The sequence below is a fragment of the Geotrypetes seraphini genome, chromosome 1 (genome assembly GCF_902459505.1).
Source record: "Geotrypetes seraphini chromosome 1, aGeoSer1.1, whole genome shotgun sequence".
Lineage (NCBI taxonomy): Eukaryota > Metazoa > Chordata > Amphibia > Gymnophiona > Dermophiidae > Geotrypetes > Geotrypetes seraphini.
Window position 1 is genome coordinate 353,037,703 of NC_047084.1, and position 27,275 is coordinate 353,064,977.

At 42.2% G+C, this 27,275-nt stretch overlaps 1 protein-coding gene across 23 annotated transcripts in view; it reads left to right on the forward strand.

Annotated features, from left to right (window-relative positions):
- The window catches only part of CCDC158 (coiled-coil domain containing 158), a 1,147,529-nt gene that overhangs the window by 839,699 nt on the left and 280,555 nt on the right, over window positions 1-27,275 (forward strand). For all 23 annotated transcript variants that reach the window (XR_004536446.1, XR_004536447.1, XM_033914104.1 and 20 more), the window contains one exon: window positions 7,144-7,256. Coding sequence is in view for 21 of the 23 variants with exons in the window: in XM_033914104.1 (XP_033769995.1) it covers window positions 7,144-7,256 (113 nt within the window). In the remaining 2 variants the exon portion in view is untranslated. The remainder of the gene's footprint in view (window positions 1-7,143; window positions 7,257-27,275) is intronic.

A 27,275-nucleotide genomic window follows, 5' to 3' on the forward strand; every position in this document is an offset into this window, starting at 1 on the left:
GCAAATCACCACAGTGCTCACATAGTACATTCAAAATTTCTCCCAACTCATGGCTCCTAAATTGGAGATAGTGTTTTGCAACCTTACAAGATCGAGTAGCACATAAAGTTGCCATTGACAGTGAATTACGTCGTCACGTTTTGACGTGCTAATTATGATTCTCCCTCCCTGAGCTCTTAAAACAGTAGCCAGCTGGCAGCGTCTTGCTGGCAGTTGGAATTTTTGTCAGATGTCGGTCTTCAGAATTAAAACCTAGATTCAGCCATGGTATGTATGGTTTAAGAGCTTTTCCATCCTTCCCTTTTGCCTAGTAATTGTATAACCTCATTGTTGCTGTGTGAATAAGAAGTGTCATTCACACGGAACGTATAAAACATTTCTTCTTATTTTTAGATGTAACTGAACATCACGACATGTAGAAATAATTAACTAATGAAGAATTGCACTCATATATTTACACCTGTTACTTTCTGGAAACTATTTACATCGGGTCTCCTGAAGCAGAGATCGAAACGGGGCCATATTGGGACCCCTAAAGCAGTATTCAGAGCTAAGTGACTGTAGTGGTGGCAGTTTTTATGTTAACTGAAAGAAGATATTTATCTCATATAGTGGAAATACTTTAAGAATTTTGACTCTTTCAAAGACAGCATAACTTTCCTGAGTCTTCAAGTGTGACCACGGACTTGCTAAGTTGCTATGACTGGAAGGTGAACTCGTTTTCAGGGAGATTTAACAGCCTTCCCTTCAGAGTTTCATATCTCTGAGCTTTTTTACAAGTCACATTGGGTCACATTGGTTATAGACTTGTTCTCATTGAAACCAGTTATCTCTATTATATCTAAAATCTTTTCTGGTTTCTTTTTGTTTTATATTTCATCACACTGAACTACTCATAAGGAAATAATGCCTGTATTTTCTGCATTATATTGTAAATGCTTTCTGCCTTTATCTGTTTTTAAGTCCATTATTCTAATTTGTATTTTATCTGTATCCCATGTATTAGCTCACCTTGTTGTGAACCGCCTAGAACTTTTTCGGTATGAGGGTATATAAGAATAAAATTATTATTATTATTATATCTTCCCATATTGCTAAAAAAAACTCTGCAAGCATGCATGATCAAAGTTGTGCCTCAGTACAGTGTTGAGAATGATCCATGATCCAGAACTGTATCTCGCATCACCAATAAAGGCAATAAGCCTTAAAGTAACAACAAAAGAGGCACATAAAGGGGACCTGTAGTCTGATATTACAACTATCCCATCATATCCCTCCTTAATCTAACCATTATAGCTGCATGCATCAGGTCCTATTTATGTAGTATATAGCATAATATGATGGAGTACAACAGCGCCAGTCAACAGACCATTTGGCAGAGCTCCTGGCCATATAAAACTTAATTAAGGGGTCAGGCAAAACCGTGCTGCTAATCCATCACTCCAGAAATCAAAACTTGTATAATGATTAGCATCCTGTCCCTCACCAATACTTTGTTAAATGAATCACTGTTAAACAGAAGGTTAGAATTAGAGATGACGTCGTTCTGAAAGATAGCATCAATCACATTACCTGTACCCACTCCATAAGAACGTATAATTTCAAGTCAGTTAAATTAGAATACATAACAACAAGGAAAATTAATGATATGTATATAACCAATCACAGGCAATTTAATCTTTTCGGACCATAATAAAAATCTTTTCATGAAAATGCGACCAGCGCCATAAAAATTAATCTGTTAAGTGCAAAATCAGGGACATTTCCTGAAGTCACTACCAGTAGCCTTAAAATTGATCTGTGAGGTACTTAATAAAATCAATTCATGGAAGTGTAATCAGCAGCAGGACAATTGATCTTAAGCACATACTAATGGGCATTACATGAGAAAGCAATCAGCAGCAGAGAAATTAATCTACAAACACGGTATAATAAACAGTTCATTAAAATCATAATACTCAATGAAGCTGTGCAACATGGGCTATTATTGGCATGCTCTACCAAACTGACTGGGAAAATCTTCCCTGACCCTAAAAGGGGGGGGGGGGGGGAGTGAGAGGAAGAGACAGCTCGAACCAACAAACTCCTAAAATAACCAGTAAAAAGTTTATAATTTTTGTGATAAACGGGGAGCCCTCAGTCACACAGGTCTCAGTGGGGACAGAACCCCTAATGCGCCAGCTGTCACATGCATACACCCAGAAGGTTGTTATCTGTGTTACATCCCCAGGCTCACCCGTGTGTAAGGAAACGTGTACCTAGTGCACAAACCAGTGTGCTAATGGTGCAAAATAATAAACAACCAAAAAACATGCAAGAAATGGTTGGGGCAGTCTCTGCCTCTGCCTCTCATCCGAGGGTGCAGAAGCGACCAAAATCAGCTACAGGGCATAGCGCGAGGACAAATAAGCAGTCAAAATGATACTTAGCTTCTCCATAGTCAAAAAGCACAGGGCAGCACAACAGGCTTGTCTACACTGGTTCAACGGAACTCTGTTTTGGGGGTCCAAAGAGCCCCCTTCCTCAGTAACCAACTGCTGAATGCTGAAACCAAAATCACTCAAACACTCGCCAGAGTGGAACAGTTGAAAATGGCGCTGAGCCCGGTGGAACGCCTCCGCTAATACCTGCAGAACGTGTGACGTCATTACACGTGATGTGATCATCGGGAATAACCCGGGAAATTCAAAAGTATCTGCTTTTAAACAAATGAGTGTGTTCATACCAGAAAAGAGTAGAAAAGGTTCTCAATGGCCACGAATTTGGTCTTGGAGAATTAGATGTACAGTGTCGGCATCTATGAGACAGACTTGGTTCTTTTTGTTGCATAGAGCTCTTTTGACCCCAGTACGTTTACAAAAGTTTGATAGCTCTAGATCTAATAAATGTTGGCACTGTAATCTAGAAGCAGGGACTTTGGATCATCTAATTTTTTATTGTCCTTGTATTAACGCCTTCTGGAAGTCAATTTGGTCTCAAATTAATTATTTTCTAGAAAATCCAGTTGCTATGTCATATGATACAATTTTGTTTGGAACAATGATGAGAGCAAAAAGTCAAATTTCAGCAAATAATAATAAATTACTAATGATTATGACAGGAGTTGCCATTCAAAATATAACTAGAAATTGGAAAGATTATACAAGACTTAACTATACTTTTTGGTGGAATTCTATATGTTATATTTATAAAATGGAACGAATTCTTGCTATGCAAAAAGGAAATTATAACAAGTTTAAAAAAATTTGGGGGCCATTGATTGAATATTCGAATGATTAGACACTTTTTTTTTTATATAGAAGAATAATATGATATGGGATTGGGAGGGTATAATGTGTGAGATTCAAATAAAATGTTGATATGTGTGGAAGGGAAGGGGGAGGGGGGATAATATAAGATTTAATATTATATGAAATATACAAGTGAATTGTATGAATATTGAATGATTATTATATACTTGTTATGAGATATGAAAATGAATAAAGAATTGGAAAAAAAAAAAAAAATGGCGCAATGCCACTCGATGTAGTCATTGAGCCCCAAGGAGTGCACCGATTGGAGCTCAAAAATCCAATATTGTTCTCTCCGTTGTAAGCGAGTCAAACTATCTCCTTCAAATTCCTCAGCAATCTGTTCAATAATGCTCCAGCGTAAATCTAAAAAAGAATGGTAAAATTGAGTACAATGGGGAACCATAGGAGAACTCATACATTTAGTATTTATCCTGCTTCTGTGCTCAATGAGATGTGTCCTGATGGTTCTCTGAGTACGCCCCACATACACCAGCTGGCACGGACAGATGATGATGTAAATGACCCAAGTGGATTTACAATGGGTGTTGCACTTGAGGGATTTTGTGAGTGCGAGGATGAACCTATACCTCACCTTCGATGGTGATTTTGCAGATGTCACATATCCCACTACATTTACTGTGTCTGCCCCTGAGGGATTTTCCCATTATTTGGGCCTCTTCCCATCTTTTCGGGTTCTATTGGATATCCTACCAAATTGACTAGCATATTTAGTGTAACCAGCAGTGCATAATTCATTAATCAGTATGTTATAAAATGTTAGAGAGAAACGCTGTGCTGTCAATAGCAAATAACATAACCAGAACATCTCTTAGAGAATATGTTAAAGGCATGAAAGATAACTGTGGAACAGCTCATATATAACAAATATTTCAGAGAAAACTTAATAACTCGCTCAGTGATTACGAGGAGAACTCTCGATCCAGACTGATAGGAAGAATATTCACGGTATGATCAAGCATGGCTGCATTAAGAGCTTAGCTGCCATGTGGAATGAAGAACATGGCCGCCATGCTGCCTCATGTTGCAGGCACACGATTAAACCATATAACAGCTTAGAAAAAAAACGGCTACAAATAATTCAAAACATTGCAGTCAAACTTTTATATAATGGTAAAAAGTATGACCATGTAACCCCGTATTTGATTGAGTCACATTGGCTCCCTATCACGCACCGTATAACATACAAAATTTTATTGCTAGTATTTAAAACTCTAACCTCAAATGAACCTTCATTTATAAACCGGATGCTTATCCCACATAATGTATCATGTTCGCTTCGTTCTTTAGCACAAGTGTTATTGGCAGTCCCTTCCTTAAAAGTGGTAGGTACCAGACGGCACGACATGTTCTCAATTGTGGCCCCCCAGACGTGGAACTCTTTGCCACAATATATAAAAAATGAAAAGGATCTCAGTCTTTTTAAAAATAAATTAAAAACTTTCCTTTTTAAAGATGCTTTTAATCTTTAATAGAAATACTCTTTTGCAGCAGTCAAGTTATTCCTCCCTATGTTTTTTCCTTGAATGTTCCCTTTTCTTCTCGCAACATCTAAAATGTAACTTTTCCCCTTTTTATCATTATGTGTCTTAGTATGTCCGTGTATAAGTCGGTTTCTTATTTAGTACTGGATACTATTAATATGTCTTTTAAAAGGATTAAGTTTGTTTTAAAATGTTCAAGTGTTTGTTTGCTTATGAGTTTTGATTTTAGTTTGTATATAATATTAGTATCTTGTTTTATAATGCTTATGTATCTTATTGTAAATCGCTTAGTAAATTATAGATAAGGGATTCATCAAATGAATAAATAAACATAAACATAAACATAGACAAGTTAGTATGTTCAAAACTCAAACCTGGTCAATACTTGTCAGTTGTAACTCTTCCAAATAGTCCAAAAGTTGCTTGGGATCCGTGAACTTCTTGGTCTGGTTGTTCAAAGTGATCCTTATGGTGGCCGGATAAAGCATTACAAATTCACCTTGACCTCTTGAAGTTTGGGCCAGAAAGCAAGTAGCTGCTTTCGCTGTTGCACTGTGTTTTTACTTAAATCTGGCACAAATAAGATGGTGTGGGTGTCAGGCTTGATTGGCGCTTTGGTTTTCACTTTCTGCATTACCTCCGTCAATTGGGTGTATCGGAGGAAGCGGACAATGATGGCCCTGGGGTATCTTGCGTTCACCGGTCTGAACAATGGCACTCTCTGAGGCCGTTCCAGCTCAAACTCCCTTGTGAATTGTATGTCCAAGAGGTCAGGGATGAGTGATTCCAGGTATTTAACCACATCATTGCCCTCACGACCCTCTGGGACACCGAGTATTCTTAGATTATTACACCTCAAGCACAGGTTGGAATCCTCAAGATCTTTCTCGAGTTGTGCCACTTTTCTTAGATTGTTTTTGAAGGGTTGCAATGGCGGCTTGTGAGGCGGCCTGCTTAGCTTCCACCCCATCCATACATATGGTCAGTTGAGTGAGTTCCAATTTTAGGGAAGCCAGTTTATTCCGGATCTCTGAAGTGTCATCCTTCATCTCGTTGATGGTATCTCTCATAGCTTGGATCTCCTTGATGAGAGTCTGTATAGAGTCTTAATCTGCTTTGTCCTCGGCTGACTTCTGCGGAGATGCAGGCTCAGATTTGTGGTGCTTTCTCACTTTGGAGCTAGCCATCTGCTGGTATAGGTTTTTAGATAGGTACTCTAACAAAATTAATACTATCAGTAGAAAATAACACTGATGATTTTATCAATTTTTGTCTGTAATTACCGGAGCACTATAACTACGCTACCATTACTTATCATGCCCTCCAACACCCCCCAAACTTTAATACTTCTATTAAATATTTCTTCAGAATATCAAGAGAAATCCCAAGAGATCTTGGAAAATTAAAAAAAATGAAGATTCAGTCTCCTATTATGACTCTCTGACTTCGCAATCTTCTTATTAATTATCAGTTTATCTTTAATTTTAGATGAAGAAATATCTTTTAAAGTTCTTATTTTGACCTTTAATGATGACAATTGCATAGTAAATTCCACTTTTGTCCCTTCCAAAGTTTTTGACAAATTATCTGATTTATTCACAAGAGAAGATATTTTTTTAATCGATGCTTCCACCTTCATATCAAGCTTCTAGAGAGCAAACCATATGTTCTCTAGCTACAACAATTGACTGCCCCATGAATTCAACTGCATTTTCATCCCCAATAGGGGCCTCCAATCCAATGACTTCATTAGGAGAAAATCCCTCCAAACATGCAGGAGCCAAGGGGCGAGGCAGCGGATTGTTCTCTGGAGGTGGGAGTGACACATCCAATCCTGATCCCAAAGAGTCTCCTGATTCTCCAGAGTTATGAGTTGGGGCTCGTACAGCGAAGGTTTCAATATTATTTTTGTAGTTTTGTAAACTACTTAGGTCTAGGCAGGTTAGAAATTTTTTAAAGAAATAAATAGCTTCGAGGTAGGAGCAGTTTTAAGACTTGAGGGTAACACTTTAACTGCTGCCTTCCACTTAATATATAGCATGATTAAAGGCAAAATCAATAAGAAACTCACAGCAGAAATAAGAGACCTAACCACAGCTCGCTTTACACTGCCATCTTGACCCCGCCCCCTTTTCTAGGCTTTTCTAATGTTATGTGAATGATTATCTTACTATCTATGTATAACATCTAGTATAGTTTTAAAGCATTTTCAAACACCTGCTGTTTGTTTACTGAGTGTATGTATTAAAATATCTTTTAATGTATATTGACATATTTAAAATTTCTCTATAAGTGACTGAATGTTTATTTTGGTTCATCTGAATATTTGGTACCTTTTCCCTTTATAGGTATGAAAGCTGCAGTGGAAATGCAGAAACTAATCTCAGCTAAACGCGAACAAATAGATGTACTTCAGAGCAAGATTTCTTATTTGGAAGAAATGTTGGCAAATGAAACCAAGGTCATTAGAGCTTGTTATTGAACTACTTTTTTCTCATATCAAACTGGAAATTATGCTCATCCATTTTTTTCAAATTTGTACAAGGCACATAAATCTCCAATATTTAATTTTTTGAGAATCTCACTAATAGTCAGATATTAAGAAACAGCTTACACACTTAAAACTGTATCCATTATGTTTCTCAACAAACTTCTCTCATACGGTCCTCAGCAGCACCACCACAGACTCAGTAAACCTTCATAGTCCTTGGCTTTATGTGTCAGCTCTTCATCAGACCATTCTAATATTTATTTTGATATTAAATTTATAATTACTTCTTTTATATTTTTTATGTATAGTGAAAAAGTACTTAGCTGGGTGGTTGAACTCATGGTTTTTTCAAGGCAATAATACCTTACTGCTTACAGCCATTACTTTAGACCACAACTACCAACAAATATGGTGGCGGCGTTCTCAACAGCAGTTTAAGTTCAATTAGTTTTATTAGTTTTAGAAAAAGGTACAAAATGAAAAAGCATTGTACAACAACTGAGTATAGCAGTAAAAACAGTGAACAAAAGGGAAAATGGAAATGCAAACAACACATTCATGACAACGCAATATCAATTATAATCTTTATGTGATAAGATCAATTAAAGAGAATAACCCTTTTCAAGAATGATGAGGTGGTAGAGAAATGTCCAACAATGGCTTCCAGGTGTGTGTAAATGAAGCAAGAGATCTATTTTTAAGTGCAGCAGCTCGCTCGTATTTAACAGTGGTGCAAATAATATTCCACCACATGGTAACAGACACTGCAGAAGTGTTCTTCCAATATTGCAACACCAATTTCGTAGCAAGTTGCATCAATACATTAAATAATTTGGCTTCCCCCTCTGACAGAGATGCAAGTAAGCAATTGCTACCAAGAATCACAATAGCAGGAGAAAGGGGTTCTGTGACAACAAACAGCTTTTGCATGTGCTTCCACATGGAGTGCCAAAAGGGAGTTATCATTTTACAGTAGTATAATTGGTGTATGACAGTACCCTTATCCAATTTACATGACCTGCAGGTACCGGTTTCTGAAGACTTGAAATGGGCTACTTTATGTGGTGTCCAAATTGCTCGGTGTAGGACAAAATACATAGATTGTCTCAGCGAAGATGAACAAGAGATGCGCAGCAGTGAAAGCCATACTTGTGACCAAACTAAAGAATCCCGTGGAATCTGTAAATCAAATTCCCAAGTATGTTCCGTACCAATCGGGTGCATAAATTGTTCCACCTGCAACCATTTATACCATTTCGAGGCACAGCCAGATGTATCATGAAATTTCAAGACTTTCACCAGCACACTTGGAGCAGCAGATGATATCGGTGTCTTGCGCATAAATGTGGTCAAGCAATGAATCAACTGTATCCATTTGAAATGTTGGGTGGTAGAGAGAGAATATCGTTGTTGCAGCTGGTCAAATGGCAGCCAGGATGTTTCATCACTAAGGTCCTTCATCATATGGATACCACACAATTGCCAATCTTTCCAACGCAGAATTTCTTTGTTGATCCGAAAGTTGTTATTGTTCCAAAATGGTGCAGACATAGTGTGTGACCAAGTTAATTTGGAGAAACACTCAATTCTTGAGACAGTTTGTTTTGCACTGCAAATTATTGGATTATCTGAGTTATTGCAGTGTTGAAAGGGAATGAGTTGGAGAGGAAGATCCGCAATAGCGAAGAGATTCCCAATGGAGCCACACAGGTCTATAACTGGAAGGTACAGGAGTGATCCAAAACGAAGTTTGTTGCATTATAAAAGCAGAGTGATAGTTATGAAAATCTGGAAAATTGACACCCCCACAGTCCTTGCTAGCTTTTAACTTGTCCAACGTAATTCTAGAAGGCTTAGAACACCATAAAAAGGTAGTTAGCTGTTTTTCAATGGAGGAATATAAGGCGTTCGGGAATAGTAACATAGAAACATAGAAACATAGAAAAAGCGGCAGAAAAGGGCTATAGCCCACCAAGTCTGCCCATTCCAAGTATCCCCCCCCCCTGAATTTACTCCCTTAAAGATCCCACGTGAGTATCCCATTTTTTCTTAAAATCCGTTACGCTACTGGCCTTTATCACCTGGGGTGGGAGTCTGTTCCAATGATCCACCACTCTTTCGGTGAAGAAGTACTTCCTGGGATCGCCATGAAACTTCCCTCCCCTGATTTTCAGCGGATGCCCTCTGGTGGTTGAGGGTCCCATGAGCCAGAAGATATCATCTTCTGACTCGATGCGTCCCGTGATGTACTTATACGTTTCAATCATATCTCCCCGTTCTCTTCTTTCCTCAAGTGAGTACAGCCGCAACTTCTTTAGTCTTTCTTCATACGTGAGATCCTTGAGCCCCATGACCATCCTGGTGGCTGTTCGTTGAACCGACTCGATCCTCAGCACGTCCTTTCGGTAGTGTGGGCTCCAAAACTGAACACAGTACTCTAAGTGAGGCCTCACCATGGCTCTGTACAACGGCATCAGAACCTCAGGTCTCCTGCTGACGAAACCTCTACAGATACACCCCATCATTTGTCTTGCCCTGGAGGAAGCCTTCTCCACTTGATTGGCAACCTTCATATCCTCGCTAATGATCACTCCTAGATCGCGTTCCGCCATAGTTCTAACCAAGGTCTCACCATTTAGTACATAAGTTCTACGGGGGTTTCTCCTGCCCAAGTGCATTATCTTGCATTTTTTAGCATTGAAGCCTAGCTGCCAAGTTTTTGACCATTGTTCCAGCAGCAGTAGGTCGTGTGTCATATTATCAGGTAATACGCATCTGCCTACTATGTTGCAAAGTTTGGCATCGTCGGCGAACAGTGATACCCTTCCTCTAAGTCCTTTCGTCATATCTCTTATGAATAAATTGAATAGGATCGGACCCAGGACCGATCCCTGCGGCACTCCACTGATCACGTCCGATGCTTTGGATGGGGTACCGTTTATCACTAACCTCTGTAGTCTACCGCTCAGCCAATCCCCAACCCATGTAGTTAGAATGTCTCCTAATCCCATCGATTTCAGCTTGTTCAGTAATCTTCGATGAGGGACGCTATCAAATGCTTTACTGAAGTCCAAGTATACCACGTCCAGTGACTCTCCGGCGTCCAGTTGTCTGGTAACCCAGTCAAAAAAGCCAATCAGATTAGATTGGCAGGATCTACCCCGGGTGAACCCATGTTGGTGTGGATCACGCAGTTTTTCTTCATCTAGGATTGTGTCAATATTCTGTTTGATCAGTGTTTCCATGAGTTTACACACTATAGACGTGAGACTCACTGGTCTGTAGTTTGCTGTCTCTGTCCTGCAGCCCTTTTTGTGGAGTGGGATTACGTTGGCTGTTTTCCAGTCTAATGGGACCCTTCCTGTGCTTAGGGAAAGATTGAAAAGAACAGATAATGGTTCTGCCAGGACTTCCCTTAACTCCCTGAGCAATCTGGGGTGTAGGTTATCTGGTCCCATGGCTTTGTTTACTTTGAGTCTTAAAAGTTCGCTGTAGACACTACTGGGCGTAAATTCGAAATCCTGAAACGGGTCTTTCCGGTTATCTCCCGTCTGCAGCTGTGGATCAGCTCCCGGCGCTTCGCGGGTGAACACTGAACAGAAGTATTGGTTTAGTAATTCTGCCTTCACAGAGTCTGATTCTGCAAAGTTACCGTCCGATTGCTTCAGGCGTACTATCCCATCTTTGTTTCTTTTTCTGTCGCTAATATAGCTGAAGAAAGATTTATCCCCTTTCTTAATTTTCCGTGCTAGCTCTTCCTCCAGTCGGAGTTTGGCCTCTCTGACTGCTGTTTTGACAGCTTTAGATCTGTCTAGATAGTCCTCTTTTGCCCCCTCTCTGCCTAAATATTTGTAGGCGATAAAAGCGTCTCTTTTCTGTTTAACTAGGTCTGAAATTTCTTTACTGAACCATTGGGGTCTTTTGTTTCTCCTGCGTTTACTTACAGTCTTTATGTATCGGTCTGTTGCTTCGTGTAGTATGGACTTCAGAGACGACCACATATCCTCCACATTATCAGTTTTTGCTTGTTTATGTAGCTCCTCATGGACGAAATCTCCCATGCGGTTGAAGTCTGTGCCTCTAAAGTTGAGAACCCTTGTTGCTGTGTTTGTTTTCGGGAATCCTTTCTTGAGGTTGAGCCAAACCATATTATGGTCGCTGGAGGCCAGTGTTTCTCCTACTGAGACTTCCGTGACGCTATCTCCGTTGGTGAGAACCAGGTCTAGTAACGCCTTGTCACTGGTGGGTTCCAATACCAATTGCTTGAGACGTGCGCCCTTTATGGAGTTTAATATTCTTCTGGTGCTACCCGTAGTCGCGGAGAGTGTGTCCCAATCTGCATCTGGCATGTATTGCTATCATGTTCAGAAAGTAATTCATTTGGGGGGCCACCATCATCTTTATGGTGCTCAAACATCCCCACCAGGAGAGGCGTAAAGGTGACCATCGAGATAGAAGATCTTTAATCAGTGAAGACAGCTTAGATGCATTAAGCACTAGGATTTAAGCAATTGTTAGAGCAAAGAAGATGCCCAAGTACTTCAGCGTCGTATCAGACCAAGAAAAGCCAAAAAGATCAAGTTCATGTCTGATTTCTGGATGATTGAGAGGTAAAATTTCAGACTTCGAATGGTTTAGTTTGTATCCAGAGACTGTGGCATACCTTTGTATTGTGTCCAGTAAATGTGGAAGAGAAGGAGGAGTAGTGTAGAGGAGAATATCGTCTGCATATGCAGAGTATTTCACAGTAACTGAGTCCATAATGATACCATGGATATTGACGTTGTTTCTAATACTGAGAAGCAAGGGCTCCAGTGCGAAATTGAATAAAAGTGGTGACACTGGACACCCCTGTCGAGTGCCACGCTTGGGATGAAAAGCCTCCAACAGTTGGTTATTGATGAGAATTCTAGTTGATGGAGCAGTGTATAGGACTTTAATCCTGTTGATGGCAGATTCAGAGAAACCAAAATGAGATAAAACTTGAAAAAGAAAAGGCCATTCCACATGGTCAAACGCCTTTTCAGCGTCTAACCCGTTGGCGACATGAGGAGAGTCCAAAGTTTCCACTCTATGAAGGATATTAAAGAAAAGTCTTATATTGTCATGAGACAAGCGACCCTGCATGAAACCAGTTTGTTCTTCAGAGATCAGCTTAGGTAATAGTCTTTGCAATCTCCCAGCAAGAATCTTCGCGTATAGCTTGGCGTCCACATTTATCATGGATAAAGGCCTATAACTTTGGACTTGCGGTTTATCCTTGCCAGGTTTTGGTAATACCACAATCACAGCCTCAGTAAAGGTGCCACACACCGCTTGCGATTCAATCAGATGTAAGAAGAGATCTCACAACTTAGGAAGTAACAATGATTGAAATGCTGAGTAGAACTCCACCGGAAAACCGTCTGGGCCAGGTGTTTTATGTTTGGCCATCGCTTCTAAAGATTCAGCAATTTCAGCATCTGTAATGGGTGAGCAGAAAACATCATTATCAGTAGCATCAATTGTTGGACTCTGCAAAGATTGAAGAAATTGTCGAACATCATGTAAGACCGGTTTTTGGGAGGAGTATAACTCAGTATAATATTCATGAAATCTAGCAAGAATCTTTGAACCATCAGTCAGAACTTGTCCATCTTTAGCATTAATTGATGTGATGTAAGTACGCTCAGATTGTGCTTTTAAATAGTTGGCCAACAAGTGACCAGCGGTATCATGTTCTGCATAGTATTGTAGCTTCTTTCATGAATAAGGTTTTACCCGCAGAATTAGCCAATAGGTTGTTATAGCGAAGTCTAACAGATCTCAATTTTTCCATCGTAGAGACATCAGACAGATTAGAACAGTGGGTTGTTTCAAGTGAATGAATCAGTGAGATCTTTCTTATAGAGTTTGGTACGTTTAGATTTAAAGGAAATTACACCGCTAAGGTAGGCTTTGAAAGTGTCCCATAGGGTGGTCTGACTGACCTGGTCAGTAGTATTGAAAGTGAAGAAGTCTTGTATATGAGTAGAGATGTAGTCCACAAATTCAGGGTCTTCTAGTAATGTGGAGTCAAAGCACCAGCAAGGTCTCATAGGCGGAAGCTCAACATTTTTAATAGATAAAGTTATAAGAGCATGGTCGGACACAGTGATGGGTTTAATGTCTGCCACAGAGACCCAGGGTAACAAGGATGATGAGATCAAGGAAAAATCTATTCTTGAAAATGAAGAGTGTGGAGAAGAAAATAAAGTGTACTTGCTCAATTTATGGTGTAAAATCCTCCATGGATCACAAAGATTTAATTGGTTAAGTATATCTTGAAATGTTGTCCAAGCCTTGGTAACCTTATAAGGAGCTAATGATTTACGATCCAGTTCTGGTTGCAAGACAAGGTTAAAGTCTCCTCCAAGAATAATAGGCATTGACCCCTCCAGAGTTATAGAGTCGGCCAGATTGTGGAAAAAATCAGGGCAATCAATATTCGGTGCATATATATTAAAGATAGACAATTCAGTGGCTTGGATATGAATAATGGTCTTCACCCACCTGCCCTCAGTGTCGTGAGCTTGATCTAATATAGTTAAATCAGGGTGCTTTCTAATTAGTGTAATGACACCATTTCGTTTGTCAGTAGCTGGCGAGAAGATAGGAGGCAGTGCCCAGGAGACAGTGAATTTGGAGGCTTCTGGTGTGCCAAGATGGGTTTCTTGTAACAACACTATATCCGGTTGAAATTGATTCACGTATTGAAGTATTTTGATCTGCTTTAAAGGGTTATTCAAACCTTTAACATTAAGTGAAACACAATTCAAAGGCATGTGAACAATGAAAATCAACAGTTACTTGCACTGTACATTTAAACCATGAAACAAATGCACTTCCATTAAACTGAATCCCCTTATACAAAGGAAAAAAACACGTTGTATAAGGAGAAGACCAACGGGTCAGTGAGGGAGAGAGAGAGCAGGAATGAACAGAACACCAGGATAAGCATAGCAATCTTAGATAGTAATCAGTATGAACACACTTGAAATACTATTATCATAAGAAAAGGCAATTAGTGAAAAGAAAAACATCTTTAATGCAGTCTAGGTAAGTAGAGCAGCAAGAAAAAGTCATGAAGCAGCTCAAGAACACAGTTTGCTTGACCGACAAGAGAGTATATATCAGAGTGAGTAGTCTAAAAAGCAGAGAGGAATGATTAAAAAAAAAGAAAGTAAAAGCAGTTAATAGAAAGAGAAAGAAGGAACGAGCGAGAAAGATAATAATCGAGAGGTAAACCAAAATCAAAAACAAAAAACCCCCCAATAATCATACTGCAAGGCGCTAATGGATCAACTAAGGCAGATAAGTAGAAATTCAACTTCAGGCGAATGTCGCTGCAAAAGAAAACAGGCAACCACGGTATAGTATCGTAAGAAACCTGAAAAGGCAATTATAAAGTATAAAGAAATGGCAGGAAATTAAGTCTCAAGACTCTCAAGTGGCGTCGATGGTACTCGGTGAGATGGATTCCAGAAAGTCGCCGAGAGCATTGGGATCAGTGAAATCCTTAGTGCGATTTTGAATGGTTACCCACATGCGGGCAGGGTAGAACATGCCAAAGTGAGCATTGAGGGTTTTAAAGCAAGGCCTGTACTCGAGAAGTTGCTTTTGTTGACGGGCAGAAGCCTTGCTCAGATCTGGCACAAACATAATGTTGCGACCTTCAAACTTCAAGGGAGCTTTCAATTTCGCCTTCTGCATGATTTCGAGGGTCTGATTGAAGCAGAGAAGGCTCACGATGATCGGTCTCGGAAAGTTATCCTTAGCAGAGCACTGCGTGTTGACGCGATGAGCCGATTCAATCTCAAAGGGCTGAGAAAAGGTGATATCCAGGAAGGTAGGCAAAGTATCATGCAAGAACTTTATTAAATTTTGACCCTCTCTCCCTTCCGATAAGCCAGGGATCCGAAAATTCTGTTTTCGGGCCCTATTATTAGCTTCATCCAGGTCTTTTTCCAGTTGCACCACGTGCTTAAGATGGCGCTGCATGTCTTTAACATTTTCTTCCTTAGCACGTTGTTTAAATTCTAAGGACTCCACTCTGGTGCGGAAATGAAGCAAATCTGTTTTCATTGTGGAGATATCTTGCTTGATGTCCTCAATATTGGTGTTCATCTCAGAGACCATGTCTTTCATGGCACGAAGTTCTTCCAAAATCATAGCCGTGGAAGTATCATCATATTTAGGGCTCGGTTGTTTCGACGGAGAGGGAGGATCAATTTTAGTCCGTTTGCTGACATTTGCAAGAACTGAGGTCAGCTTGCCTTTAGAAAGAGAAATATGCAATCAAGGTCGGATTAGATAAAGATTAGTGAGAGTTCTCTTGATTTTATCGCTATGCGTTCCCGGAGCTCTAATTCAAGCTGCCATCTCTCTTGAAGCTCACTAGCACCCCTCAACAGCAGTTTAAATATCCTACATTGGGTCCAGCTGGTGCTCATGTAAAATATACATCATCAACTCAGCGGGACCACAAACGAAAAAGTAAAATATTTTTATAAGAATAGATTATAGATGACCTGAATCTATAGAACTCTCCTGTCACTTTAAAGTAAAGTAGACCATTCCAGTTCTAGGTTTAATCCCTTTGGGGTTACTGTGTTAAGGCAGTATATTCATCTCTGTTCTAAATAATTCAGCCTCTCTTCCCTCCCTACTTGTACGCTGTCAATCACCCTCCAATGCAATTGGGCAACAGTATGTTGTTTTTATGCCCAATGCTGAACAAGTGGAGCCTGCAGAGAACCTGTAAGTATACGGGACTTGTGTTCATTCAGACGGATCTGAATAGAACGTTTAGTGTGTCCCACATAGACTAAGCCACAGGGGCATACTATAATATAGACAACTCTGAGAGACTTGCAATTTGTTGCTGTTCTGGCCCTGATGATATGTCCCATTTGGGGATCCCGACAATGACTTCCTTCTGATGTTAAATCACACCATTGGCAGTAATGACACCCTTCATGTATGCCCCATTCATTCTCCTCCTCTTCTCTTTCTCTCTTCTGCTTAAGAACTTGGCTTATTGTCCTGCCCCTTTTGAAGGCGAACAAAGGAAATTCCGTAAATCCGTAAATCTAATGGTAAATCTAAATGGTAATCCGTAAATCTAATGGTAGCTGTGGTCTAAAGTAATGGATGTAAGCAGTCAGGGATTATTGCCTTGAGAAAACCGTAAAGGTGAAACATGTTGGCCTAATATCCCTGAATTCAACCACCCAGCTAAGTACTTTTTCACTATACATAAAAAAGAAATAATTATAAATGTAATATCAAAATAAATATTAGAATGGTCCGACGAAGAGCTGACACATAAAGCCAAGGACTATGAAAGTTTACTGAGTCCGTGGTGATGCCGCTGAAGACCATATGAGAGAAGGTTGTTGAGAAACATAATGGATACAGCTTTAAGTGTGTAAGCCATCCATTTTTTCATGCATATTTGAAAATCTTACTGTATTGAGCAGGTGCTATTGTATTTATAATGACGCGGAATACAGATTGCAGACCTAAGGAACACAAATTGGATTTCCTGGTGATAACAGAATCTTGGCTTACAGATAACAGTGGGGTCATTATCAGGAAAGCATGCCCACCAGACTACCACATCATGCTCCAAAATAGAATGGGGAAGAGAGGAGGGGGGTAGCAGTAATATACAATTCCAGCCTGGGATTCCAGCAAATGACCAGTTTTGCACAAGTCATAGCATTTTTTTGATTTGGAGTAGAAGATTACTGATGCAGCCGAGTGAGGAAATCCTGTCAGATCTCTGCACTGTTGTGTGTGAAAGTTGGTATGGCAAGTTGCAGCGGGTGTTTGTACGGTTGTGTGTGAAAATCAGTGAGGCAAGTTTCAGCGATTAATGAATTCTGAGACACGGCAACCGGATAGATTTGAGACTACAAGCTAAGTACTTAATGTGATCGTGGAACTGTACATAGCATTTAGTAGCTGACGGCTCACTTGTACTGTGCTTTAGTGTTTATTGAAACCTTAAAATATTGAATCACTGAAAGGACAATTAAACCTATTGAAAAGAAGAATGTTTGGAGGATAATGGGAGTTTTTTTAGACTTATGAAGCACATCTGAGGTCTTTTCCCCCATTTTTTCCCTTTTCTTTTCTCTCTTATTTTTAGGTATTTAGGGTATATGTGCATAGTGTACTGACATAAAATAAATAAGTAGTGAATAATCTAATATACAGTTGTAGTTGTTTAAGTCTTATATATGAGTGGATATTTTGATTGAAGTTTGATTTAAGAACGCACTCATTCTCCTAAGAACTTTGGGGCAATTGAAATCACTATCTATTCCTCAAGAGACCCGAGTGTGTTCACCAGATAATCAAACAACAAATTTTACACTCAGTACATATACTGAAAAATGTTGAACTTCAAACCTCTACTCAATAGTCAGTGCCATTCAAAAATACTCCCACTGTTTCATACACTCCTGCACAATCCAACGAAACAGAACAAGAAAAAGGTAAAAAAGGCAAAAGAAAAAGAAGTGGAGAAAAAAACCTCAGTTAGGCTTTGTTAAAAAACTCCACTCCTAATAATGGACACAAAAATGTGTATGGCCAACATTGAGGAGAAAGCTCAAAAAGTATAGCACCCTTCTTGCTTGCTGGACTACTATCTGCATCTTATTATTGAGTTGATTAATTAATTAAACTCTATTAAACAGCTAGGAACATATTAGACTAGTAAAGAGAGCCTTAGGACTATTTTCTATGCTTTATTTAGTGTTTGTTTCTTAGAGAGCCATAGGATTATATTGTATGTTTATTTAGAGCACCTTTTACTAAGCTGCGATGGCATTTCTAGTGCACGCAGCATTTTAGCGTGCGTTAAACCCGTGCTACGCGGCTAGAAATAACACCAGCTCAATGCTGGCGTTAAGGTCTAGCGTGTGTGGCAATGTAGTGTGCGCTAATCTGTGCATTAAAGCCCTAACGCGGCGAAGTAAAAGGAGCCCTTAGTGTTTGATTCTGAGCAGGTAACGAAATATAAGAATATGTAATAAAGAGTTCTCCTGTTGTCCTAATTACACTGTGAACTGAAAAAAAACCCCACCAAAATGTTTTTTGTTGGATCTTCCACAGAACTCAGCTGATTCTTATGAAATTTAGTGCATTGTGTCCTGAATGAAGTTGATGTAAAATGTAAATATTTTCCACTGCACCACAACACTACCTTGTGAAAATTAATTGTTATATGGGATACATGCAGAAGCAGATTATAGTTTGTAAACAGTCTCTATATAAAAATGGTTTTCACTGCAGAAGATCGAATTCTGATAAAGAACTTGGTACTGCTGAAAGGTTACAGCAGTCATCAATTGTTGAAAGAGTTCCCACAGAATGTTTGAAGCAAAAACAGCTTTAAAAACAGCTTTGATATCCTGCTACGCAAGATTTGAACAACCGGCACTACAGATCGTAAGCTAGGCAGTGGATGACTTGCTCGATTTGCAAATAAGCACATTTATGTTGTACAAAATCTTGTACTGAGCTAGGAGGCCGCACTGTAAAAACACCATCAACTCGCCAAATAGCAAGAGAAGCAGGAATAAGCCAGACAACTGTGGTTAGAATAATTCATGATGATCTGAAATTAGTGTCTTAAAAAGTGTTGTACCCAAAAGTTAACTTTACACAACAAAGACACACACCTGAAATGGTGCAAGCAGATTTTGACCAGGTACCAGCTTCATCTGGTTTACAAGATGAAAAAATAATTATAGTAGCTCCACCGATTAACACACAAAATGATTGCCTGTACATACCTTCAACAACAATGAAGTGTGAGGGTAATGTCAAATGCCTACTACGGATCCGCCTGACCTTCAGCCAATCAATCATGGTCTCAGTTGTAATCTCAAAACTCTGATTCACAGATCTGTTCTTCATTGATCCTAGGGTTAAGATCAATGGTGCATGCTACTGGGACATCTTCTTGATGCAGAAGCTGTTGCCAGCGATCCGTCACATGTCGGGAGCCTACTTTATCTTCCAACAGGACAATGCTCCATCACATCGGGCAAAGGACACCATAGAACTGCTACATTGGAAGACCTCAGATTTCATTGGTCCAGACCTCTGGCCTGCGAATTCACCAGACCTAAACCCAGTTGACTACTGGATCTGGGGGGCTGATACAGGAACGTGTCTACCATACAGCGATATATGATGTTGAAGACCTTAAATAATACCTCATCTCTGTTGGGGCTGAACTGAAGCAGAACATCATTGGCAAGTCCATAGATCAGTGGTGGCCAATGCTGAGGACATGCCTTCATGCAAACAGAGCGCACTTCAAACATCTAATTAACTGAAACATTACTTTTTGACTTTACATTTTTTTGTAAGTTATGCCATAAAACATTTTGATGTGTTTTTATTCAGTTCACAATTAATTTCACAAGGTTGTGGTGTGAAGTATTTATAACATTTTACATCAACTTCATTAAGGACACAACACACTAAATTTCATAAGAATCAGCCAAGCTCTGTGGAAAATATGACAAAAAACATTTTGGTGTGTTTTTTATTTGGTTCATAGTGTAGAATAATTGACTATAAATTAAGATTATAAGGATTATTAGGAGTATAAGCTAAGGGTTGATGGGAATGAAAAGCCAGACCCTTCTCTGCCTGCCAGAAACTATCTCTAGCACAATGTTCAAGCTTAAAAACTGTAGAAGTATAAAAGGCTTTTTTTAAGGTATATTAAAAGCAAGAAGCTGGGAAGAGAATTGGTTGAACCACTAGATGACAGAGGAATAAAATGAATTCCCAGGGAAGACAAGGCCATAGAGGAGAGACAAATGAATTCTTTGCCTTGGTCTTCAGCAAGGAAGATGTGGGAGAGTTATTGATTCCAGAAATGGTATTTAATTCTGATGAATCAGAGAAACTCATACAAATCTCTGTAACACTGGATGATGTAATGGGTCAATTTGACAAACTGAACAGTAGCAAATCACCAGTATATATCCCAGAGTGCTGATAGAATTGAAAAATGAACTTGCAGAACTATTGTTAGTAATTTGTTATTTTTCTTTAAAAAAAAACAACTGGAGGTTGGCCAACATGACGCCAACTGGAGGTTGGCCAACATGACGCTGATTTTTTTAAAGGGTTCCAGAGGTGATCTGGGAAATTATAGGAAAGTAAGTCTGACATCAGTGCCAGGCAAAACGGTAGAGACTATTATAAAGAACAAAATGACAGAACATATAAGTAAGTATGGATTAATGAGCGAAAACCAACATGGTTTTAGTCAAGGGAAATCTTGCCTCACCAATCTACTGCATTTCTTTGAAGGGGTAAATGAACATCTGGATAAAAGTGAACTGGTTGATATTGTGTATTTGGATTTTCAAAAGGCATTTGACAAAGTACCTCATGAAAGACTTCTGAGGAAATTAGAAAGTCATGTGATAGGAAGTAATGCCCTTTTATAGATTGAGAACTGGTTGAAAGATAGAAAACAGAGAGTGGGTTTATGTTCAAATCTTTTTTATTGTGAATGTGAAAAATACAAAGAACAAAAGAATACAAGATCATGAGAAGCAACATCCAACAATACACAATTATGCGGCAATAACTATAATGGAAAACTCATCCCTCTGTCCCCCCAACCCAACCCGTCCACCATGATCCCCCAGTGCAGCCCCCCCCTAAGAAGAAAATGAAAGGAAAAAAAGGCACAAGTAAAAAAGGGGTTGGCAGTGACTGACCCCATGAGCGAGTTCGTGGAACACCAGGAAAGCTAGGCGAGAGGATTCAAAAGGAGGCTATGACCTCTAGGAGGTAAGGAAGCCAGATAGGCTCCTCAAATTAGCAGGTAGCTAATTTTAATGACCAACCACCTCCTGGGCCTCCCAGGTGGCCAAATTATGGACCAAATATCTCCAAGTCCAATAGGAGGGAAGCTCAGAAACAGTCCAGGATTGCAAAATGCATTTGCAAGCAAGAAGACACACCTTACACCAGGGGTGTCAAAGTCCCTCCTCGAGGGCCGCAATCCAGTCAGATTTTCAGGATTTCCCCAATGAATATGTATGAGATCTATTTGCGTGCACTGCTTTCATTGTATGCTAATAGATCTCATGCATATTCATTGGGGAAATCCTGAAATCCTGACTGGATTGCGGCCCTCGAGGAGGGACTTTGAGATCCTTGCCTTACACCATTGGTGACCACCCCCTGAAGAGACCGCAGAAAGCCCCAGGGAGATCCAAAACCAATTGCTTCACAGTATCCGAAATTGGGCTCCAAAATAAGCCCTGGAAATAATGGACTATGGATTTCCAAAAAGCTTATATTGTCCAACAGTCCCAAAAGGAATGATCAAAAGTATTGGGGTCCCGACCACATTTCAGACAGAGGGGTGAATTGATGCCCCCACTTTATGTAGTTGGACCTGAGTATAATAGGCTCTATAAATCACTCTAACATAACATCCTCTAAGCATCGCTCCTGTAATTAAAACGAGGGACCCCCGGAGGGCATCCAGTTCCCCTGTATCCATGTGATATATTTAGGGCATGCAAATTCTGAGAGGGCCCTATACAACGCTGACACCAAGGTAGAACAGAGTGCCACCCCCTTAAGGAAAACCCGAAGGCGTACCCCCAGGACCTACCCAAGCGATCACCAAAAGCAGCAAGGAGTTTCAAACTCCCCTCCTCGGTCAACAAGTTTTCCACAAGAGTAATTCCTTGCTCAGCTCAATTATGAAGAGCAGGATTATCCTGGCCCAGTATAAAGGCCGAGTTCCCATGTATAGGTAATTGATTTTTCACTCGGGGGTCCCCTCCCAACCTACTGATCAAACTGCCCCACATAGCATGCATAGATTTCAAAAGAACACTTGGACGGAACAGGACAAAAAGCTCTTTAGCAGGCAAATGTAACAGACTAGATAAAGAATGAGGAGCATAAAAAGCCTGTTCAAAATCCAAGGGAGTATATTGTTGTGTACCTTGCAACCAATCTTTCAGATGTCGAAGCAAACAAGCATCATTATAGAGACCGAAATCAGGAAGGCCAAATCCCCCCTGCATCCATCCACCCACTAAATAATGAAAATGCACTTTCGGCTTATGAGACTGCCAACAGAAGCGAGACAATAACCGGTTCAATCAGGAGAGATCCTTCTTCAAGAGGCGAAGTGGAAAAGTTTGCAACACATACAGCCAACGGGGGAAAATCACCAAATGAATCAAGGCTATACGGCCCATCAAGGTTAAAGGGAGATCTCTCCAGACCTCAAGCAGAACCCTGGTAGCCGCCAAAAGCTTAGAAACATTAAGTGAATAGAGTTGTGTCGTAGAGATCGAGAGATATACCCCCAAATATTTAAAAGAGCCCATAGCCCACCACAGGGGAAAGGAAGCGCCCCACCGAGTTTTCAAAGCCAAAGAGGATGGGAGTGCTTCAGATTTAAGCAAATTCAAACAAAAGCCAGTGTAATCACCATATTCTCTAATAGCTTCCAAAAGAGCCTGCAAAGAGTGGATAGGGTCCATCAGATGAGCCAAAAGATCGTCCGCAAAAGTTGCTAGTTTAAAACTCTGAGTCCCCAGGGTGACCCCTTAACATCCGGGTTCAAGTAAATATCACGAAGAAGCGGGTCAAGGGCCAATACGAACAATAAAGGGAACAGAGGACAACCCTGTTGGGTTCCTCTATGAATCTCAAATAATGATGACCTACAGGTGTTAACCCACAAAGTGGCCTGGGGAGTACCATAAAGCACGCGGATAGCCAAGACAAAATGGCCCTGAAGACTGTACTTGATCAAAGTAGCAAACAAATAATCCCACCTAGCATGGTCAAACACCATCTCAGCATTGAAGCTAATAAGTAAAGAAGGTGACGCAATTCGAGTGCTATATTCTAAAGAGATCAAGATCTTCTGCAAGTTTTTCGCCACTGAACGACCCTTAACAAAACCCACCTGAGACTCATGAAGAAGAAGCAGCAAGAGCTGGGCTAGCCGATTGGCCAAAATCTTAGCCCAAAGCTTGACATTGAAATTGAGCAGTGAGATAGGACGATAAGATTCTGGGAGGGTAGGGTCCCTCCCAGGCTTCGGAAGAACTATAATTTGAGCCACATTAAGGTGTTCGGGCATCGCTTTGGCGTTGACCATCACATTAAACATATTGACCAGTGGCGACACTATTTCAGGTTTCATAAGTTTATAAATCTCAGCCCTATAACCATCTATGGCAGGAGCCTTCAGATTAGAACTTTGAGTGATAGCGAGCTCCACCTCCCCCAACCCCAATAGGCATATTTAATCTTTCCAGCTGTCCCTCAGTAAGATACGGAAGGTCAATGCCATCCAAATAAAGTTCCTCCTGGGAGCCCCAGATCCGGGGGTGGAGCATAAAGGTTAGCATAGAAACGGCGAAAGACCTCACAGATGGCAGGGTCACCCGTAACCGGATCCAAGCCTCTGGCCCGAAGTTGCAAGATCTTCCTCTCCCTCTGTGAAACCAAACGGGCTAAAAGCGTCCCCCCTTATTTCCATGACCATATAAGCAGTATATGTAATAGGCAATAGATCGAGAAGCCCGTTCATGTAAAATCTCATTTAGTGCCGTTTGCAAAGACAATAAATTCTGTTTATTAATCAGGGTGGGTTGGACAACAAAAGCACGGCGAGCTTTCATCAGTTGGCCGGATAAACAAAGCAACTCTTGATCGCATGCCTTCCGAACCTTACTAACATAGAGGGGCATAATAAAAAAAAAAACCTCTAAGTCCCTTTTTGGTCTAAGGCCTTAAACGTTGAAAGCAGAATCAGGGAAAGTGTCCATAACCAAAACAAGCATCCTTGTTTGATAATGGCCTGCCTCTACATTCAGCTGTTTAAACGCCTAGCCAACCACTACGTCTACAAGTACACCCCCATGACGTCTACACTTATACCCCATAATGAGCCAAAAAAACGCATAAGCCCAAAATGTCCAACACAAGGGCTTTTAGGTGAAGAAGGAGCCAGTCCTTCGCCTAAAAGCTGGATTTTGTAACCGATGTCTGTCAAAAACAACACCGGTTACAGATTCCACACCAACCCCCCCCCCCCCCACACACACACACACAACATCGGGGCAGCAGGGAACCCAAGCCCCCCTGCCCCAGGCACCTGCGGCACCCCCGACAACATCGGGGCAAGAGGGAGCCCAAGCCCTCTTGCCCCGCGGCAGCTGCGGGACCCCCAACGATATCGGGGCAAGAGGGAGCCCAAGCCCTCCTTGCCCGTGGCAGCCGCGGCACCCCCGACAATGTCGGGGCAAGAGGGAGCCCAAGTCCTCTTGCCCTGGCGATCGTGCCCCCCCCCCCCCGGCCGAGTACGATCGGGCCAGGAGGGAGCCCAAGCCCTCCTGGCCCCGGTGACCCCCCCGACTCGATATGACCAGGAGGGAGCCCAAGCCCTCCTGGCCCCGGCGACCCCCCCCCCCCCGACTCGATATGGCCAGTTGGGAGCCCAAGCCCTCCTGGCCCCAGCGACCCCCCCGACTTGATATGGCCAGGAAGGAGTCCAAGACCTCCTGGCCCCGGCGACCCCCCCCCGACTCGATATGGCCAGGAAGGAGCCCAAGCCTTCCTGGCCCCGGTGACCCCCTACCCCCATCCCCTACTACAATACAGGCAGGAGGGATCCCAGGCTCTTCTGCCCTCGACACAACCCCCTCACCCAATGACCGCCCCCCCGAACTCCCGAACAGCTCCCCTGGCAACCTGCAACCTCCCCGCCGACCCCACGACACCCCCAGCCCCCCTTCCCCGTGCCTTCAACGTTGGCCAGACAGACGGGTGCCAAGCCCGCCAGTCTGGCAGGCCAGCCGGCAGAAACCCCGCCCACAGGTGGGGGTCTGAGGCACCTGGGCCAATCAGAATAGGCCCGGGAGCCTTAGGCCCCTCCTGTGGGCAGGGCCTTAGGCACATGGGCCTAACCCGGCCCAACTATAAGGCTCAGTAAAGTCAACCAGAATCCACGAGGCCCATCCTGGCAGCAAGCCTCACAGCAGAAGGCAACAAGGGATCCCAGACAGCAGGCTGAGGGAAGGCAAACTAAGCGAGGAAGGGTCCCCAGGCAGGAGTCTGCAGCATGGGCCAATCAGAATAGGCCCGGGAGCCTTAGGCCCCTCCTGTGGGCAGGGCCTTAGGCACATGGGCCTAACCTGGCCCAACTATAAGGCTCAGTAAAGTCAACCAGAATCCACGAGGCCCATCCTGGCAGCAAGCCTCACAGCAGAAGGCAACAAGGGATCCCAGACAGCAGGCTGAGGGAAGGCAAACTAAGCGAGGAAGGGTCCCCAGGCAGGAGTCTGCAGCATGGGCCAAAATGCGAGGCAAGTCAAGAAAGTCCATGCACTGCAAGGAAGGACAGTTACTAAAGTGCAGGGACCCCAGCAGTAGCCACTGTCCACAACTGAAGCCCAGTACCTAGCAGCAGGTCCTGGAGAAGTTGTCGTTGAGCAAAACAAATGCGGGCCTCAGTGACTGGGCACAGGAAAAGCAAGGCAAACCCAAAAATGGTTCCAGTCAGGCAGTCGGAGACAGAGCAAGACTCACGGAGAGCCGATGGGATCCAAAGGCCCATACACAGTGGAGGGCAAGAGAGCAGCGAGTAGAGATGGTGAGGAGCCTCAAGCGCCAGAGGTAGAAACAGTGACAGTCCAGGAGGAAACAAAGTCAAACAGGAGTAAAAGGCCAATCACAGTGCCGTTGAAGTTTGGGAGCCTTCAACATCCTCCAGTTGGTTAAGGAAATCCTGGGCCTCTTCCACAGTCTCATAGAAGTGGGTGGCGCCTTTGTATGTAACTCGCAGCTTTGCTGGATATAACAGAACAAAGCGGATCTTGCGGTCAAATAAGCAGGAACAAATAGGGCTAAACCTCCTCCGCTGCTGGGCCACCCCCCAGGAATAGTCCTGGAAGTAGAGCACCCGATGGGACTGGTAAGACAGCTGGCAGCCTCCCCGAAGCACTCATACCACCGCCTCTTTATGGGCAAAGTTCAAGACCCACAAGATGATTGCCCACGGTCTCACATTGCCCCCTGCCGCACACCAAGCCAGTGAGCATGTTCCACCATCAGGGGGCCCAACTCCTCCGGAAGCTCCAGGGATTTTAGCAGCCAGCACTCAAAAAAGGCACAAAGGTCTGGGTCAGGCAAGGTCTCTGGAAGACCCACAAAGCGCAAGTTGTATTGGCAAGCGCGATCCTCTAAGTCATCCAGGCGCTGCTCCAGTGCCTCCAACTTGCATACTGAAGCAGTCTGAGTCTCCACCACTCTGCCGACTCGATCTTCCAGGTTGCTCACCCGCTGCTGGTACTGGGTGAGATCGCGACTCACAGCCTCTAGTTTGCCCTGCAGCGTGTCCAGCTTGGAATCCAGGGTGTGAAACAGGGCATCCGAAATAGAGGCAACCGCCGTGGTCACCTCGGTCGTAATAGCCACCACCCAGGCAAGTGCCAACAACGGACCAGCGGGGCTCGCATCCTGCGCCATCTTGGGCTCCTGCACACGACCCCGATCTTTTTCTTTTTGGAGGTTTTTGGAGGCCATCCAAAACCCCGAGGCACCAGCCAGACACGCAAGCGGAGCACAGTAAGTGCCACAAGTGGCAGAGCCCCGGGAGAGAGCCAAGTAGGTAGTAAAGATGGGATTAAGTGGGCTGGTGGCCAGAGAGGAAGCTAACTGCGACCTCCTCAGAGCATGGTGTTGCGTAACATAGAGTGGGTTTAAATGATCAATCTTCTCAATGGAAAAGGGTAAATAGTGGGGTCCTCCAGGGGTCTATGCTGGGACCGATGCTTTTTAACATATTTATCAATGATCTAGAGATTGGAATAACTAGTGAAATAATTAAATTTGCTGATGACACAAAGTTGTTCAAAGTTGGTGAATGGCAAGAGGATT